The 18,044-nt window shown below is 37.0% G+C and overlaps 2 protein-coding genes across 2 annotated transcripts in view; both read left to right on the top strand.

Moving 5' to 3' along the window:
* Window positions 1–12,855, top strand: part of AHI1 (Abelson helper integration site 1) — a 253,355-nt gene extending 240,500 nt beyond the window's left edge. The window contains 1 exon segment of the mRNA XM_049788037.1: window positions 12,536–12,855. Coding sequence (XP_049643994.1) covers window positions 12,536–12,548 — 13 coding nt within the window. The 3' untranslated portion in view covers window positions 12,549–12,855.
* Window positions 1–18,044, top strand: part of BCLAF1 (BCL2 associated transcription factor 1) — a 1,193,665-nt gene that overhangs the window by 1,137,742 nt on the left and 37,879 nt on the right. The window lies entirely within an intron of this gene.

The raw sequence follows: 18,044 nt of genomic DNA, 5'->3' as shown, positions 1-18,044 counted from the left end.
CCAGCCCTCCTCTCCTGTCTCTGAGAATTACTGCAAAAATGTCTTTTATTCCTGTTAAAACCCATAGATGAGTAAGACTATTCTGCATTTTTCTCTCTCCCTCTGACTTATTTCACTCAGCATAATAGATTCCATGTACATCCATGTATAGGAAAATTCTATGACTTCATCGCTCCTGATGGCTGCATAATATTTCATTGTGTATATGTACCATAGTTTCTTTAGCCATTCATCCATTGAAGGACATCTTGGTTGTTTCCAGAGTCTGGCTATTATAAGTAGCACTGCAACGAATATAGATGTAAGAAAAGGATTTTTGTATTGTATTTTTGTGTTCCTAGGGTATATCCCTAGGAGTGGTATAGCTCGATCATATGGGAGCTCAATTTCCAGTTTTTGGAGGAATCTCCATATCCCTTTCCATAAAGGTTGGACTAGACGGCATTCCTACCAGCAGTGAATAAGAGTTCCTTTCTCTCCACATCCCTGCCAGCACTGCTTATTGCCCTTCTTTGTGATGTATGCCAATCTCTGTGGCGTGAGGTGGTACCTCATAGTTGTTTTGATTTGCATCTCCCTGATGATTAGTGATGTGGAGCATTTTTTCATGTGTCTTTTTGCCATTTGTATTCTTCTTTGACAAAGTATCTGTTCATTTCTTCTCCCAATTTTTTGATGGCGTTAGATATTTTTTCTTGTAAAGTTCTGTCAGTGCCTTGTATATTTTGGAGATTAGACCCTTCTCTGATGGGTATTGGGTGAATAGTTTCTCCCACTCAGAGGGTGGCTCTTGAAACCTGCAGCCCCCTCTTTTTTGTCTTATTATATTTGTTTAACTCTCTATGTATCAGTGGTACATAGAAATAAGATTATATCTTTCTCCTGATTTTAATGTGAAAGGAGTGAAATTTTTCAGTCTTTTATCATTAAATGTGATCTTATTAGAGAATCTTATAAGAGAATTAGTACAGGAGTAAAGGCACATAAATGTGGTTTACCCAAGTTCTTCCACATGTCTCCATGAGCATCACCAAGTCTGGCTCTGGAGGAGAACTTTGGCTCTCTCAGCAATTCCCACCACTGCAGACTACTACATCCGTGGTCCTTGGTATTGAACCAACAGCCAACTGGTAGAGAATTGCAAGAGCCTCAGTCCCTCCCCACTGACCTATTTTTCCTGAGTACCACTTGGGAAGTTCCTCCCCAACATACAAAAAAAAATTATATTATCATTTATTTTTACATGATAACTCATGTATCTTTATTCTCTCATTCTCTGTGACTTTTTACCTGGAATGAATATTGGAATTGTGTCAAATTGCATTCATTAATATGGTCACACAAAGTTTTTTTTTTAATTTTTTTGTTTTTGATTTTGGGTCACACTCAGCAGTGCTCAGGAGTTACTCCTGGCTCTGTGCTCAAAAATTGCTCCTGGCAGGCACGGGGATGGTGGGATTCAAACCACCATTCGTCCTGGATCAGCTGCATGCAAGGCCAATGCTACCACTGTGCTATCTCTAAATTTGTTAATGGGGAATATTTTTTTTATCAATTTTCAAGTGTTAAATGTTGTATGTATAATCTAAATCACATTACCCTTTCAATAAGTCAGGATACTTGATTTGCTAAAATTTTACTAAAACATTTTCATTTTGTTAACGTGGAATATGGAAGTATAATTTTGGGGTTTATTCCCCCATGTAATGACTTAACCTGGTTTTGGTGTTAATGTGAACTTATCTCTGTAATGCATTAGTGATAATTAACACCTCCATGGTCTGGAAGAATTTGTGAAGATTTGGTATTATTTTAATTATTTTCTCCTTTCTTCTGCCTGCCTTCTTTCCTTTCTTCACACCTATCTTAACATCTAAAATTTCATTTGAGGGCATGCCCAGTGATGTTCAGGAACTACTGACTCCTGGCATAGTGCTGCATTGTAGGCTCCTAGGACAATTGCACTTTCAGGAATTGAACCCAGGCCTCCGAGTGTTCAACAAGTGCACCATAGTTTTCGTGTCTCTCCAGTACTAATTTCTACTTCCTTATTGAATTTACTTGATTGGTACAATGTTGTTCTCATACTTTCTTTAGTTCTTAAACACAGTGTACTTTATTTAGTTCAATTAACATATTTACATAATGTCTGGGCTCCTTCAGGGATAGGTATTATCATTTGCTCTTTGCCTGTGTGAGCACATAGCTTTCATGGGGCTTTGTTGTTGTCGTCGACCTTAGTCATGAACTACTCAAATGGCCATCAATGATTGCTGAATGCTGACAACTGCTGAGGTGGGTCAAATAACAAAGAACTTTACATATCGTGCCTTACAGGAAACTACTAGACAATCAAATAATAATATCTCATTGGGATTAAGATTGAAAAGTTCTAGGGATGTTTTTTCTTTTCTTTTTCTTTTTTTAAAAAAAAAATTAGTTTCGTTTTTATTGGGGGGGGGGTGTATATCCAGCATGCTTACTCCTGGCTGTGTGCTTAGGGACAATTCTTTTTTTTTTTTTTTTTTGGTTTTTGGGTCACACCTGGCGGTGCTCAAGGGTTACTCCTGGCTGTCTGCTCAGAAATAGCTCCTGGCAGGCACGGGGGACCATATGGGACACCGGGATTCGAACCAACCACCTTTGGTCCTGGATCGGCTGCTTGCAAGGCAAACGCCGCTGTGCTATCTCTCCGGGCCCATGGGACAATTCTTAATGAAAACTCAGTATATGGGGTGCAGATGGTCCAGCTCATAAGGTGCAAGACAAGCACCTTATTTGGCTCCAGCCCTATTGCCTAAGTTTTTCCCCATGGCCACTGTCTATCCATAAATACAGGCTATTATTTATTTTCTTCAAAAACCACACAAAACTGGAATGTAATGAGCATAAGTTATAAAAATGCCATACATCTCAATAAAATTGTAACTGTTGGCTAATTTTCAGAAACTGGCAATAGTCCATTCTACCATTTTGCCAGATTTGTTAAAGTTCTCAAGAAAAGATAATTTTCAGAAGTCTTTATTTTCTTTTTTTTTTTTTTTTTTTTTTTTTTTTGTGGTTTTTAGGTCACACCCGGCAGTGCTCAGGGGTTACTCCTGGCTCCATGCTCAGAAATTGCTCCTGGCAGGCACGGGGGACCATATGGGACGCTGGGATTCGAACCGATGACCTCTTGCATGAAAGGCAAACGCCTTACCTCCATGCTATCTCTCCAGCCCCAGAAGTCTTTATTTTCAGTGACATTACTTAGATTGTTTGATAGACTCGCCACTTATCCTCCCTGAGGCCAGAGTGATAGTACAATGGGTGTGGCGCTTGCCTTGCACATGCTCAACATCAACACAGGTTCTATTCCCTGTATCCCACATAATGCCCTGGGCCCATCCACCATGCAGAGCTTGGATGACACCTGAGTATTGACAGGTGTAACCCAAAGCAAAAACAAAACCAATAAATCTTAATTTATTTGGTGTGAAATAGAGCTATTAAATTTATTGTTCCTATGTATTGTGTCTGCTTTGATCATTTCAAAGCTTACGTTTTTCAAGGAGTTTATTCACTTTACCAGAATAGTTTTATTTATTACCATAAAGCTTTCCTTAATGTTCTCAAGTTCTCTTTGTCGTTTAACATACAGGATATATAGGGTTGATTAATACTTCTTCAGGTTTTGATATTTATAATTGTTTCTCTCCTCCCCCAACATCCTACTTAAACTGTTTATCTGTTTTCTATTTTTCTGATTTTCACTCTTATTTTTATTTGTTTGTTTGTTTATTTTTGTCATCATAGTATTCAGGGCTCCTCTGCTTTCTGTTTGGGATTTTTCCTAACATTATTTTCTCAGGGTAGAAAAATAAGGATCAAATGTAGACCTCCCTTCTGCAAAGCATGCACTCAGAGTCGCTGAACTTTTCTCTAGCCCTGATCTTAATGAGTTTGTGCTTATTTACAGCTTATTCTTACTCATTTATATTTCTCAAGGGAAGTTGTGGTCCTCGATTTACTTTCTTTTTCTCCCAATATAAACATTTAGTGCTATAAATTCCACATTCAGTCCTTCTTATGTGGCACTCCACAACTTTTTATAACTGTGGTTTCATTTTAGTTCCTAACACTTTCTAATTTTTCTTGACTTTTTTCTTTGAGTTGTGGGTTATTTTATTTGTGATATTTGTAGATTTTTTTCCAGAGATATTTCTGTTCATAAATTCTAATTTAATTCCATCTAATCACAGACATGTAATATATGATCTGAATCTTTTTAAGTTCATTGAGAATTATTTTATGATCTATTTATTTAATAGGATTTCCCTTGTATAAGTTTTGAGTACTGGTGAAAGTAATATGTATTAGGTAGGTACTTGTCTTATTCTTACATAAGGAAATCAATTAAATTTGCTAATAATTTACATCTTCTGTTACCTTATTGTTTTCTGCTTACCTGTTGTTATCATTATTGAGATTTGTTTCTTAAAATGTATTTCTTAAAATGCCTAATACTTTAAGCCTTTTTTTCTTCTTGCAGTCCTATTTATTAATATCTGTCAGATAACTTGAAGCTCAGTGTTAGGTACTTATCTACATAGGCATCTTACATGATTTATACTTTATTTGCAGTATTAAATGACTATTTCTGGTAATATTTTTGTTCTGAAATTCATCCTGTTAATAGTGATAAAATTCCTTGACTTTTTAAAATAATGTATATTTTTGTTATTTTGCTTTAAAATCAACAAACTGATGTGATGTAAAAGTGTTTTATAGGCATATTTTATTTAACTCATGCTTTTTTTTGGTTTGGGTTTTTTTTTTTTTTTTTTTTTTGATTTTTGGGCCACACCTGGCAGTGCTCAGGGGTTACTCCTGGCTGTCTGCTCAGAAATAGCTCCTGGCAGGCACGGGGGACCATATGGGACACCGGAATTCGAACCAACCACCTTTGGTCCTGGATCGGCTGCTTGCAAGGCAAACGCCGCTGTGCTATCTCTCCGGGCCCTTAACTCATGCTTTTTTAAAAATCTAATATTGTCTCTGCCTTTGCTTAAGACAAACATTTATATTTAGTGTGGGGAAGAAATACTTTATGCATAAAACCCTATTATTAACAGCACTGTATGCAATAATGCCTATAACAATAATTTCCTTAACAAAACAATATTTGGGGGGATTTGGGGCCACACTCCTGCCTTGGGGGGGGGGCATATAGTACTCTAAGGATTGAACCTAAGTCCTTCCTGGGTCAACTGCGTGCAAAGCAAACATCCTACCACTGCACTATCGCTCTAACCCCAGCAATAATTTCTTTAAATGAAAATAATGGAAAGCTGGTCTATACAACTGAGGTTCCTGGGGGGTTGGAGAGGTGTATGAGAAGGGAAACAGGCACCTGGTGTTGGACCTATGTATGCATGAACCTATCAGTTTTAATATTGTTAATTAACGAACTAAATCAATACTATGTCAGAAAAGTTGTTCACTGTGACTAAATAATAGTTATTTTAAGGATGCAAGATGTTTTCAAATACAAGAAAATCAATAAAATAATATCATAGCAATACAAGGAAAATAAAAATCATATAGTTCTCTCAGTAATGAAGAGAATGCATTTGAAAAGATTCAAGACCCATCATGATTAAAAAATTGGCAATAAAATAGAGTTGACTGAAGGAACTGTCCTCAATATAGACAAATTAATTTACTGTGAACCCACAGCTAACATTTTATTCAGTGGTGTAAAGCTGTAAGCCTTTCCCCTTAGATCAGACTTCAGGCATTATTTATGGGGCTGTTCTCAGGAATGACCCCTTCTAAAGCTCAAGGAGCAAGAGAGTGCCAGGAATCAAGCAGCAATTAATCAATTGTAAGATCAATCAATATGTATGGCAAGCACCTCTCCTCTGTACTCCCCCCTCACCCCTAAATTAAGTTTTCTTAGTTCTTGAAGTTTTCAGTTCAAGATCAAGGTCAAGTTCATATTTAAAGAATTAAGGTTCCAAAAGGGTTAATTTCTGACAAGTTCTCTCTCCCTGGATTATAGGTGACCACTTTTTTTTTTTTTTTCCTTGCTGCATCTTTACAGTCCTTTTTTTCTTTTCATGTGCTTGTGAGAAAGAGATTTCTGGTGCCTCTTTCTTTTAATGAGAAAACTACTTATCATTTGGATTAGGATCTCACCGTTAATGCCTCTCTTGGCCTTATCTGTGTCTTTAAAGGTCCTGTGTCCTAAGAAACCCACTTTGGAGGTTAAAGTACTCACTCATGAACTTTGAGGGAACACTGTTTAGTTCCTAGCAATTTTAGCTCAGTCTGACTTACACCGGGTTTGAAGTTCTTACATCTTTTCAAGCTCTGTTTTATTGCTTCTTACCATCTTGGCCATCCTAAAAAAAAGAGATGTTCTTTCTTTTTTTTGATTTGTCATAGTTTTTGTATTTTCTTTCTTCTAACATAATTTGCATTTCTATATACTCAGCCACAAAATATAGTTTGATATTTTATCATTAGTATTAAATACTTTAAAAGCTAAATTTGCCATCCCATAGAACAGAATATCAATTTTTTCTTATGCATAAGCTTTCCTCATCTCTTTATCATTTTGTAATCTCGCATATGATTTGAAACACACACAGTTGACTATCTGATTTTACTATCTAATTTTTTTTTTTTTTTAGTTTTTGGGCCACACCTGGTGCCGCTCAGGGGTTACTCCTGGCTATGCACTCAGAAATCTTTCCTGGCTTGGGGGACCATGTGGGATGCCAGGGGATCAAACCGCGGTCTGTCCTAGTCAAGCATAAGCAGATGCCTTACCATTTGCGCCACCACTCCGGCCCCTATCTAATTTTATTTTTACAACACAAATTTAAGACTTTTCACAGGTATCTAATATTCTTCTGAGATAGATAAATTTTATTTTAAGTCTGTCTCTCTCATATTTAAAGATGATTCCAGCCAGTTAAAAATTTATGTTTCTTTTAAAAATGATTTAAAATGTTTATGTCTGCATTGAGTATTAGTCTTTCATTTTCATATTTAACCTCCTAGGGTTTGTTAGATGATTTTTCTTCTCTCAGACCTTCCCATTTCATTTATCTCTCCTTTCCATTCCTACTACCGCTCCCTTGTGTCAGAGCCTCATCTGAAGTATTGCAGCAGCTTTCCCCCTGTGTCTTTACTTCTGATCTTTCCCTCCAGTAGTTCCAAAATGGGCAAAAAACAGAGCTGTGAGGACCATGGACGCATAATTGACATACAAGTGAAGAATAACTGTAAACCAGCTGAAAAGTTATCCTAACAGAGGTAAAAAGAAAGGGGTCAGAGGTTTAAAGTTGTATCATAATGTCAACTGAAAATTTAGCAAAGGAATGATCAATAATGAGTACTATAAGAGAGGTAGATAAAAGACTAAAAAAATTTTCTGTGATTTTAATTACAATGGTTCTTGGGCCAGATGCATGCAGCTCAACCAGGTTTGATCCCGAGCACCCTAAACAATCTCCTGAGCACAACAGATGCATGCCCTCCCACTAAAAAAAAAGAAAAAAGAAAAAAGAGGATAGTTGTGATAAAGTCTTAGAATCATCAATTGAATGTCTCCAGACCATAGGGAAAAGATAGGGGTTTTGTTTTGTTTTTGTTGGTTTTTTTTTTTGGCCACACCCAGTGACTCTCAGGGGCTACTCCTGGCTATGCGCTCAGAAATTGCTCCTGACTTGGGGGATCATATCGGATGCCAGGGATCGAACTGCAATCCATCCTAGGCTAGTGCGGGCAAGGCAGATGCCCTATCACTTGCACCACTGCTCTGGCCCTCTATTGTGGTTTTTAAAGTGCTAAAATGACTTAAATGGGCATATATCCTTTTGAATTTATGTTTTTCTGTTTGGTGAGTAGAAGTTATATCACTGGGTCATATGGGACTGCAATTCCTATTCTTTTGGGTTTGTTTTGTTTTGTTTTGTTTTTCTTTTTGAGAAAGAGAGCTTAATATTGCTCTCCATCGAGACTGAACCAAGCAACATTGGAGATGGGTTGATTTCTCATCAGATCCCTGCAATACAGGTTGTTTTCATACTTTTTGATATGTGCTGTTTTCACTGAGGTGAGATATTTAAATGTTTTGATTTGTATTTCCCTAATCAATTTTTTCATATGTTTAATTGCCATCTGTATGTCTTCTTTAAGGATGCATCTGTTCAACATCTCTTGCTATTTTTGGATTGAGTTATTGGGGGGTTTTGTTGTTGTTTTTGATATGTCTGGGATATTATTATCTTATATATCTTGTACAAAGATTTATCCCTATTAACTAGGGTATCTTTTAATTATAGCCTAGTTTCTTTCGCTGTGCAGAAGCTTCTTAATTTGATCGAATCCACTTATTTTTGTTTTTGTAGTTTTTGCCTCTGTGGCCATCTCATTGATGACACACGAGTGGTCAATCTCCTATAGAGTTCTTTCAATGTATTCTTCCATGAGTTTTATGGATTCTGATGTACTATCATGGTAGAAACTTCTTAGTTTTATGTAGTCTCATTTGTTTACCTGTGCTTATGTTTGCTAGGAAGTGATGTTATTTTTTAAATAATATCTTTAAGTATCATGATTACAAAAACGTATTTGTAGTTGAATTTCAGTCATAAAAAGAACACCCCCTTTGACCAGTGCAACATTCCCACCACCAATGCTCCCATCTCCTTCCTCCCCCACCCCTGCCTGTATGCGAGACAGGCATTCTACTTCTCTCACTCATTAACATTGTCATGATTGTTGTTAGTGTAGCTGTTTCTCTCACAGCACTCACTGCTATTTGTCGTGAGCTTCCTATCATAAGCTGCTCCTTCTCGGAGTATTATTACAACAATGTCTTTTACTTTTCTTAAAATCCATCGATGAGTGAGACTATTCTCTATCTCTCTCTCTGATGTAGGATGTTAAATCACTGATGATAACTCTCTTTCCTATTCCACTACATAATTTTTGCTCCTATTTTAAAGATCAACTGTCTGTGTACCTGAGGATCTGTCTCTGGACTCTCAATTCTATGCTGCTATTAGAGTCTGTCCTTATTTCAGCACCATAGTTTTGGTTAATAGTTAAGTGTGAAGTTGGATAAAGAGAATTTTCCCATTTTTACTTACATATTTACGTATAAGTATCAAAGTATGCAGTGGATCTATGTCTTTTAAAAATGCCGTAAGTATTTTTAGAGGGATGACAATGAATCTGTATAATGTTTTGGCAAAGATTGTTATTCTAACAGTGCTAACCCTTCCAATCTATGAACAAGGGATATTTCCATTTTCTTGTGTAGTTGCTTATGGTTTTCTTTTTTTAATTTTTTATTTAAGCACCATGATTACAAACGTGATTATAGTTGGGTTTCAGTCACAAACAGAACACGCCCCATCACCAGTACAAAATTCCCACCCCCAATGCCCTCCCTCCCTCCTTCCCATCCCCTGCCTGTATTGGAGACTGGCATTCTACTACAGTCATTTTTTTAAGTTCAGTAAACTGTTTTTTTTTTCTTTCTTAAAGGATAAGTGTTTCTTAAAGGATACAGTAGCAAAGATGTGAAAGTGGCAATCATCATTGTTTTCATAGACCCAGCAAAATATGGGGAAAACGGGAAAAAAAATCCTTGGCCTGATTACAAGAAGGCCTCACCCCAGAAGTTTATTGGTATAAGATCGTCTCTGGGCTCCAGGCATACCACTCTGTCCAACTCTTGAGTCATTCTCCTTGGTCCTGGTGAAACTTTTTTGCACTTTAGCTGTTGTTGTGTCAGGTTCTGTATTTAAAGATTCTGGATTCTGTGCATTTCCTTGCTCGAAGTCAGGATGATGTGGAACATCCTCTAGTTTCACCTCACCATTAGATGTGGAGAGACATTCCCTGCAAGCAGGTTGTTCCTGAGTCATCTGGGTGTTGAGAGCACTCTTTGGAGTAAGTCAGTGCCAGAGCAATGGTAGGGTCTTCCCTGGCAGAGGTTTGTGTCCTGGTAATGTTATGGACAATTGTGGTTGTTTCCATAGATGGAATCCATTTTACATGGGTATATGGGCAATGCCCATTCTTCTGAGGCCTAAGCCAAATCATTATGCCAGTGTTCAGGGTATAAGGCCTAACTGCATTTCAAAATTTGTATTCCCATCTCTATTAGATAAGAACTTGTTTGCATATGTAATATTTTTCCATTTTAATGTGTCTATGCAAAAGAGAAACAATGCCACAAGGTACTGTTGGTGCATTTGGGGGCTGAAGGAGCAAGTCCAACATTCCCCGTAACTTGGTTCTAACATGAATTCTATAGAGATACTCTTCTACCAGCATTGTTTATTGAACAGATTTCAAGGGAAAAAGCAAACAAACAAACAAACAAAAATACAGTGGGCAAAATTGTCACTACATAAGAGAATATTTAAAAAGAGTTATAGATGTTAAGGGAATACATCTAAGATATACAAAGGAGATACACATGACCCTTTTATGTTTTAGAAATAGTCGGGGGAAGGGTGTTGTTATCAGGGCACCACTTTGATCTGTGATTTGGCCATCTGGAGTCTGTAAACAAATACCAGCACTCCTGTATCTGGAAATGTCTTTGAGTGGGGGCATCTCGGACAGTGATTATGGTAGCAAGCACAGGTACCCAGTGAAGGGAGTTGGAGGATAGGAGTTCATTGATAATAAAATTGATAGGAACAGAGTTTTGGTTACTTCTCAGGCTGAGAGTCTTATTTTTTTCATTTTGGGAGCTGGCTGGCAGTTAGCTTGAGAGAGGATATTAATCTGCTTCCTAAGGAGTGAAGACCTGAGGGTAAAAATGGTTACATGTGGGGTAATAGACAGTGGGGGTCAGAACTAGAAATAAGCCTGTATGGGGTGAGCCAATGGGGGAAGGGAATAATACAACATACATTCTGTATATTATAAACAAAGATGAACACCTATGATATCCTATTTAACAATCTATACTGTATAATGCAAAGTGGATTAAACTATATGATATTCTATAAATCTATATAAATTTTAATAGCCCCCCTGCGCAGTTCAAGAATGGGGATTAGTGGGAAGGGAAGTTCACCAGTCCCCTCCCCCAATACATGCCTCTGGTGCAGGGTGGGGGATGGGGGAGGTCTGGGGTCCCCTTTAAGCTGCTTGCTGGGACCCACCTTGCTGGCATCCCGGGCAGGCGGCCGGGGTAACCCCGGGGTCTGGGAGGAAGGAGAGAGAGGCTGTGGGGGGCAGCCAGAGGCCGCATCTTGCCCTAAATTGGCCAGAAAGCCTACAGCTTGGAGCCACACTGTCCCCCTATTACCTGCTGAAGCTTCCAGCTCACAGAGAGGAATTTGGATCCTTATGCTGGAAGCCGAAAGTTAAACAGTCCCCCACCCCCACCCCCGCCGCCGTGCAGGATGGGGAGGCCTGAGGTCTGTCCCCTTTAAAATGCTCTCTGGGACCCACCTGGCTGGCACCCCGGGCGGGGTCTGAGAGGAAAGAGAGAGAAGGCTGTGGGGGCAGCTGGAGGTAGCATCTTCCCCTAAGCTTGGCCACAAAGCCTACAGCATGAGCCATGTCGTCCCCATCTTGCCTGCTGAAGCCTCCCTATAGTTTCTTCTTATAAGTCTTTTACCTTTCTTGTTAAGCTGATTCCGAGGTATTTACTGAGACACAATTGTGAATGAAAAATTTTTTTTCAATTTCACTCTTCTATTTCATTATTTGTATGCAAAAAAGGTACCAATTTCTACATGCTAATTTTGTAACCTGCTGTTTTACGGTACTATTGCTACTAACTGCTTTTTTCAAATACAATGTTTATGCAAACTTTTTTATAGTCTTTAGAGTTTTCTATCTATGGCAATATGTTATTCACAAATAGTGAGAATTTTATTTCTTTTCCTATCCAAATGACCTTTATATTAATTACTTCCCAGACTAATTGTTCTGCAAGGACTTCCAATACTATATTAAGGAATAGGGTGAGAGTGGGCAATCTTGCTGAGTGCCTGATCTTAAAATCTTTCAGATTTTTATATATACACATATATATTATGCTAGATATATCATATATTTATATATATTTATATATATATGTCTCTTAAGCCCTTCTTCCCCATTTCTTCTTTAAACAAAGTGCTTCCAATTTGAGTTTTGTCCTAGTTGATCTATTTATTGAAGTCTCCTATTACTAATGTGTTGTGATCTTCAAGTTATTCATTTTAAATATTCTGATGGTTCTTTATCAATTACAAAAATCTTTAGAAGTATGAGTTCTTGCTGATATGTACTACTTGAGTATTATAACTTTTTTTTTTGGGGGGGGGTTGGGACATCCCCAGTGATGCTCAGCAGTTACTGCTGGCTATGCACTCAGAAATTTATATGACCTATATGTGCTTACTACCTTAAGCTGTATTAGGATGTATTTTATATGTCCTAAATGTACTTATTACCATTGGATGTGTTAGGGTTTGATTTTGATCATATTATTCATTTTTACATTTTACTTATTTTTTTCTAGTAAAGAGTTGTAAGTATGAAGATAAAAAGAAGCAAATCCACAGGAATGACTTAACAGCCTAAACTGAGTGGAATTTCTCTTCTGAGTTCAGAACTCTTTTATGCTTATGAAGAAAGGATCCATCATTTCTAATGAAAGAATCTAGAAAAGTCAGAGTGGGTAGAAAAATTAATGTGACGTTTTAAACTTCTTATAAACCTTTCTGACTTTTGCTGGCAAAAGCATTTGTACTTGTAGTGATTAGTAATTTCATCACAATTTCACTACCATATTGGCAAACCAATAAAGAAAAAATTACTGTTCAGCAAATGTGAATGAAAGTTTCTATATGGTTAAGATGCTGATTAAGTAATAATTTAATATATTGTCTCTAATTTTGTTAAATATATATTATCAGATTATGAAATAATCTATTTTTGAAATTTGACTTTATTTAAAAGAAAACTGTAAATTCCAAATGGTTTCAGTAAAAAAAAGCACTAGAGGAGCAAATTTTTTTATAATTAAAATGTGTTCTTAATTAATCACAATGTAAATTTATATCCATAAACTAAAAATATCTTTGATTCTTCTGGCAACAGTATCCATACTTTATTTTTAAAAATTGTATATTTAAACATGTAAGTAATTTGCATACTTATACTATTTATTATTTATGTTAGTCTCAATTGTTTTTGAATTGTTATCTCGCATGTATTTCTTTACTGCTGAAATTAAAAGGTTGTTATATTGTGTCTATGTTTTTAATAGGTTATTCTGGACTGATTTGGGTTTTACTTATCCTTCCCTTTTATTGACTATGAGACTATAATTCTGTAAATAAAATATTTAACTCAAGAAGGCCAAAGCTTATTTAAAATTAGAAAAGTATCAAATTAGACCATTGATTCTACTAAAACAAGAAATGGGAAAACAACTTTGGGTATTGAGGTATAAATTTCACAGATATTATGGTTGTGAAATATATTCTAGAAAAATATATTTGACTCAGGCTTGCACATGTGGTAGAGACATGAAAAAAGGTAAACATACTTCTGTTATGTGGAACTTGAAAGGGGAGGGAGGGCCTTTTCTGAAAGTGGCACTGGCACTCATGGCTGCTGAAGCCCTTGGCAAGCAGCAGAGAAGTCTGTTCCCAGAAGAACAGACAACGTCCACCCTTCTGCCCCTGAAGGCAGACATGATCTATGCTTCTGATACAGCTGAATACTGCTAGTTCAAGTCACTTGTGAACACATATTGTTTCTGTCTTGTGAAGGGACTTGATTCAAAAATGAAAATATGTATTTTTGTAATTTTAGCTATTTAGGGTATCTGTTGATTTTCTGATTTTGGTTTTAATCACAAAAAAATTGAACAGGTTGTAGAAATACATCACATCAAAACAAATGATAAGAGATTGTGAAACTAAGCATATTCTAAAGTCTTACTATTTGTATGGAAAGATAAAATCACAGGTTATTTCTATATTAGAAGGGTTGTATGTCTAGATAGAGAGGAGAAAAAGAGAGGAGAGAGAGAGAGAGAGAGAGAGAGAGAGAGAGAGAGAGAGAGAGATTGGAGACCAAAATGTCATTTGAGATGAATACTAGAAATATTTTGTCTACTTAAAGCTTGGTCTTTTTCTCTTCTGTCCTCTTGACAAAGCAAGGCTTCTGCTGTATTTAAAAATGGAAAAACGCCTTTAGTAGATAAACATTCTACAAGCTAATTATGAAAGTGCCCTTCAAATAGTAAGTTTAAATTCTAAACAAGCAAGGACTAAGATACAAGACCTCATTTGATGATTTATGATGCCACACTTTTTTAGGAGGCCATAGCCAGCAATGCTCAGGTATTATTCCTAGCTTCTGCACTCAGGAATTGTTCTTGGCAATGCTCGAGGGACCATATGGGATCTGGGGATCAAAACCAGGTTAGCTGCATGCAAAGGAAATGCCCTACCCTTTGTACTGTCTCTATAGCCCTATGACACTACACTTTTTATAATTTTCATAGTAACAAATTCATTTTGTCTTATTTTTATTCTGAAATGATTTAATTTCATCACATTTTATGATGTCTTTTATGTATACCATTTGACAGTATCTTTTCCTCTGAACATTAAGCTGTTCCTAGAAATTCATGCTTCAGTTACTTAAAAATTAAAGTTTCTTAATTTGCAGTGACTAGAATAACATTCAAATAGTTGGAAGAGGCGGGACTTCCAGTCAGTGCACAGAAGGCCCAGAGATACCCCCCTCCCCAGTGATTCCTGGCCAGGTAAGATGTTGGTTTACTGTGAAGACCTGAGAACGTGGTGTTCCTAGGCCATGCAGTGCCAGTAAAGTTGGTGGCATAGAGGGCCACTGCCAGTGGTACTCATGTAGTAGCATGGATTGAACAAGAGTCAGCTGCATGCAAAACAAGCACCTCGATCACTGTCTATTCTCAATTCCCTACAAACAACTGTCTTTGAAATTTAAAAAAATAAAAGTTTATAGCATGAATAAACATTATTGCATAAGTGAATCTTTGCATTAAAGTTGATGTTTTTAAATAGAAAACAAAGATTTTTATAACCTCAAAAATGTTTCTACAAAAATGAATACTTGACATTAATTTTAATTTATGGAAACGTTTCCTTAAAAATGTATTTTCTCTTTAGAAGCTCAGCAAGAAACTATATCTGGGAAACAACTTGCTGCTTATTTGATAGCCTTTTGTATAACGTGCCACTTGAGTCTTAGTTTTTTAACTCACAACTATTTTGGGGGGTGTTTGGGGAGAGCAGTTTGGGGCCACACCCAGTGGTGCTCAGAGCTTACTCCTGATCCTGTTCTTGTTGTCCTCTAGTGGAATTATATGGGATACTAGGGATCAAACTCGAGTCAGCTGTTTGCAGGCAAGTGTCTTACCTGCTGTCGCACTTGCCAGCCCCAACTCATTGGATTTTTAAAGTCATTAGAAAGTCATAGCCACAATAACAAAATTTATGAGGCCGGAGCAGTGGCACACGCGGTAAGGCATCTGCCTTGCCCACACTAGCCTATGACTGACTGTGGTTCGATTCCCTCACATCTCATATGGTCCCCCAAGCCAGGAGCGATTTCTGAGCGCATAGCCAGGAGTAACCCCTGAGAATTATCGGTGTGCCCCTAAAGACAAAAAGTATGAATTTACATCTTTATATATGATTTAAGTAATTACCATCATAAGTAATATTAAGTAAAATATGTTTAAAAAAATTCAAGTCTAACTTAAGAATTATTTGATGGTTTTATTTCATTAAAGTTAGATGTGGAAAATATTCCCTAAATTTTCTCTGTATGATATGACCACCTTTTATTGTCATGCCAAACCCCTGAGATGGATAAAATCTCCCCACTTTGCAGAACCTTGACTGAGAAAGTGGAGTGTCTTGCCCAAGTGCCCATGGCCAGTAAATGGCAATCAGGGTCAGCTGGAAACAGATGTTTGCCATATTCTACTGGGATATCCCCAAACTGCTCAATTGCTGAAGAGACATGAACACACACCAAGAGTAACTAGTACATCAGTGGGGGGGGGGGGCTTCCCACTGCAGCCACCCTCGAGGTCTAGAGGCAACTACTATGTCTTCAGTGAAACAAATAGAATGAAATCTTCACTGAAAGAAGTTTTTAAAGGAATATTGATAATCCCATCCCTGTTTTTGAGAAATACGTATTTCATACTACATTGTCTCTTGAGAAATATATTTGATAATGTGCAGTGACTTTTTCCAAGAAACAGGAAACACACCGTTTCAGTCCTCTAAGAAATAATAAAACCATCAAGAGTCATGTCAGTCAAAAGGGTCTGTTGATTAGAGAACTGAATCTATGGATGAACTCAATTATCTGCAGGAGAATTGGATGTCAGCATCATTTAGGGTTAACAATGGACCAGCTCAGCGAAAGCAGACAACTACTCCCCTCAGAAGACCGAGAAGCAAACTTAGTAATGAGGTCCTTCGTTCATCATCTCCTTCTGCTCTAATTATTGAAGTGAATAGAAAATTCTTTAAGTTAAGATGGGAACTGGATAAAATAAAAACACTTATTCTGTAAACACAATGTCTTTTTCTAAGGCTCCTCCTTCAAATCTATGTTAAGCATATGCTGCAGGCATCTCCTGTTGCCTAAAGCTCTTCAAACACCTCAGATTTATTCCAGTTACGGTTGGGTTATTTTGATTTCCCCAAAAACGTTAGGAAAACTATTGATTTTAAAGAGCTATATTATTTTCAGTGTAAGAAATATAGGTGGTTATATAAGGATGGACTAACCACATTCAATGCCTGTATCATCTTTTCATTGGGTTGGTGTGATCTAGCTGTATACTGAGGTGTCATTTTTGAAAGCACAGAACACTATGGTTTTTATGTACTCTTGTTCATTGCTTGTCACTTAATTATTGTAAAATATTGCGAAAGAACCATATATTAGAAAATATAGTTATAATTTACATACTATTTATGTGAACAATAAAACATTGTCACTCAGTGTGTGGTTTTAAGTTGCTTCGAGAAATATTGCTTAATGAAAATAAAAAGAAAATGGAGTCCAGAGGAGGAAAAAGCAGAAGATGAGGAAAAGTAATTTGCTGTCTCCGATGAAAATGAGCAACAAAAACTTGCAAAAAGAAGTCATGACAAAAAGAACAAGGTTCCCTGGAGAAAATCTTGATACATTTAGTCTTTTCAGTGTTTTCTTCTGAGAATCAGTAAAATTCTTTTCTATTAAAATTGTTCACCAGATTATTTTATATAAATGTCCCATGCTAGTTTTGCTGAGCTACAGTTCTTCAATTTAAATTAAGTAAAAGATGGATAAGCTCAGCCAAGTTTTAATCCTCCCTGTCGTTCAGAAGTATCAGTAGATGCTTTTCTTTCCCCCAGCAACTAAGTATTTCCACAGTGGTAAGGAAATGTCAGTAAAATCTATGATTTTAAGACCATCAATTCTTATTATACTTATGTGTGCAGCAGAGTACATAATATGCTAGTCTATAGCAGCTGTAAATTTCTGAGGATTTATCTAACCACAGATACATTGAAATGGGGAAATGGGGCTATATTAAACCATGCAAGATGCTGCTGGAGCCTTGCCATTTCTGCAACATCCTGTAATTAATTTATCATGACAGGTCTGGCAAACTGAAACATCCAATACACTTGCGACAGCCAGCCTGTGTGACTAGAGTTGTTGGAGAGCCTGCAGGCTCCATTACCTGAAGGTAGACTTCTTGCAAACAAGAATTTAGGGTTATTATATGTAAAGCACGCTGTAACCAAGGAGAGACTTGTTCATTTCAAATAAATATGTCAAATACTAGAAGATCCTGGATTGTGTTCACAGGTTTAGTTGGTGCTCTGCGTTTTGTGGCCAAGGATAAGGAGACCATAGAGCTGGTCTACCTTTTACATGTATGTTTGCAGGTGGAAGACATGCTAGCATTCTCCCCTGGGAGAGATAAAGGCCTATTTTCTCCTGAACCTAGCATTTTT

This window comes from Suncus etruscus, chromosome 15 (assembly GCF_024139225.1).
Source record: "Suncus etruscus isolate mSunEtr1 chromosome 15, mSunEtr1.pri.cur, whole genome shotgun sequence".
NCBI classification, from domain to species: Eukaryota; Metazoa; Chordata; class Mammalia; order Eulipotyphla; family Soricidae; genus Suncus; species Suncus etruscus.
This window is presented reverse-complemented; position numbering and strand designations above follow the sequence as displayed.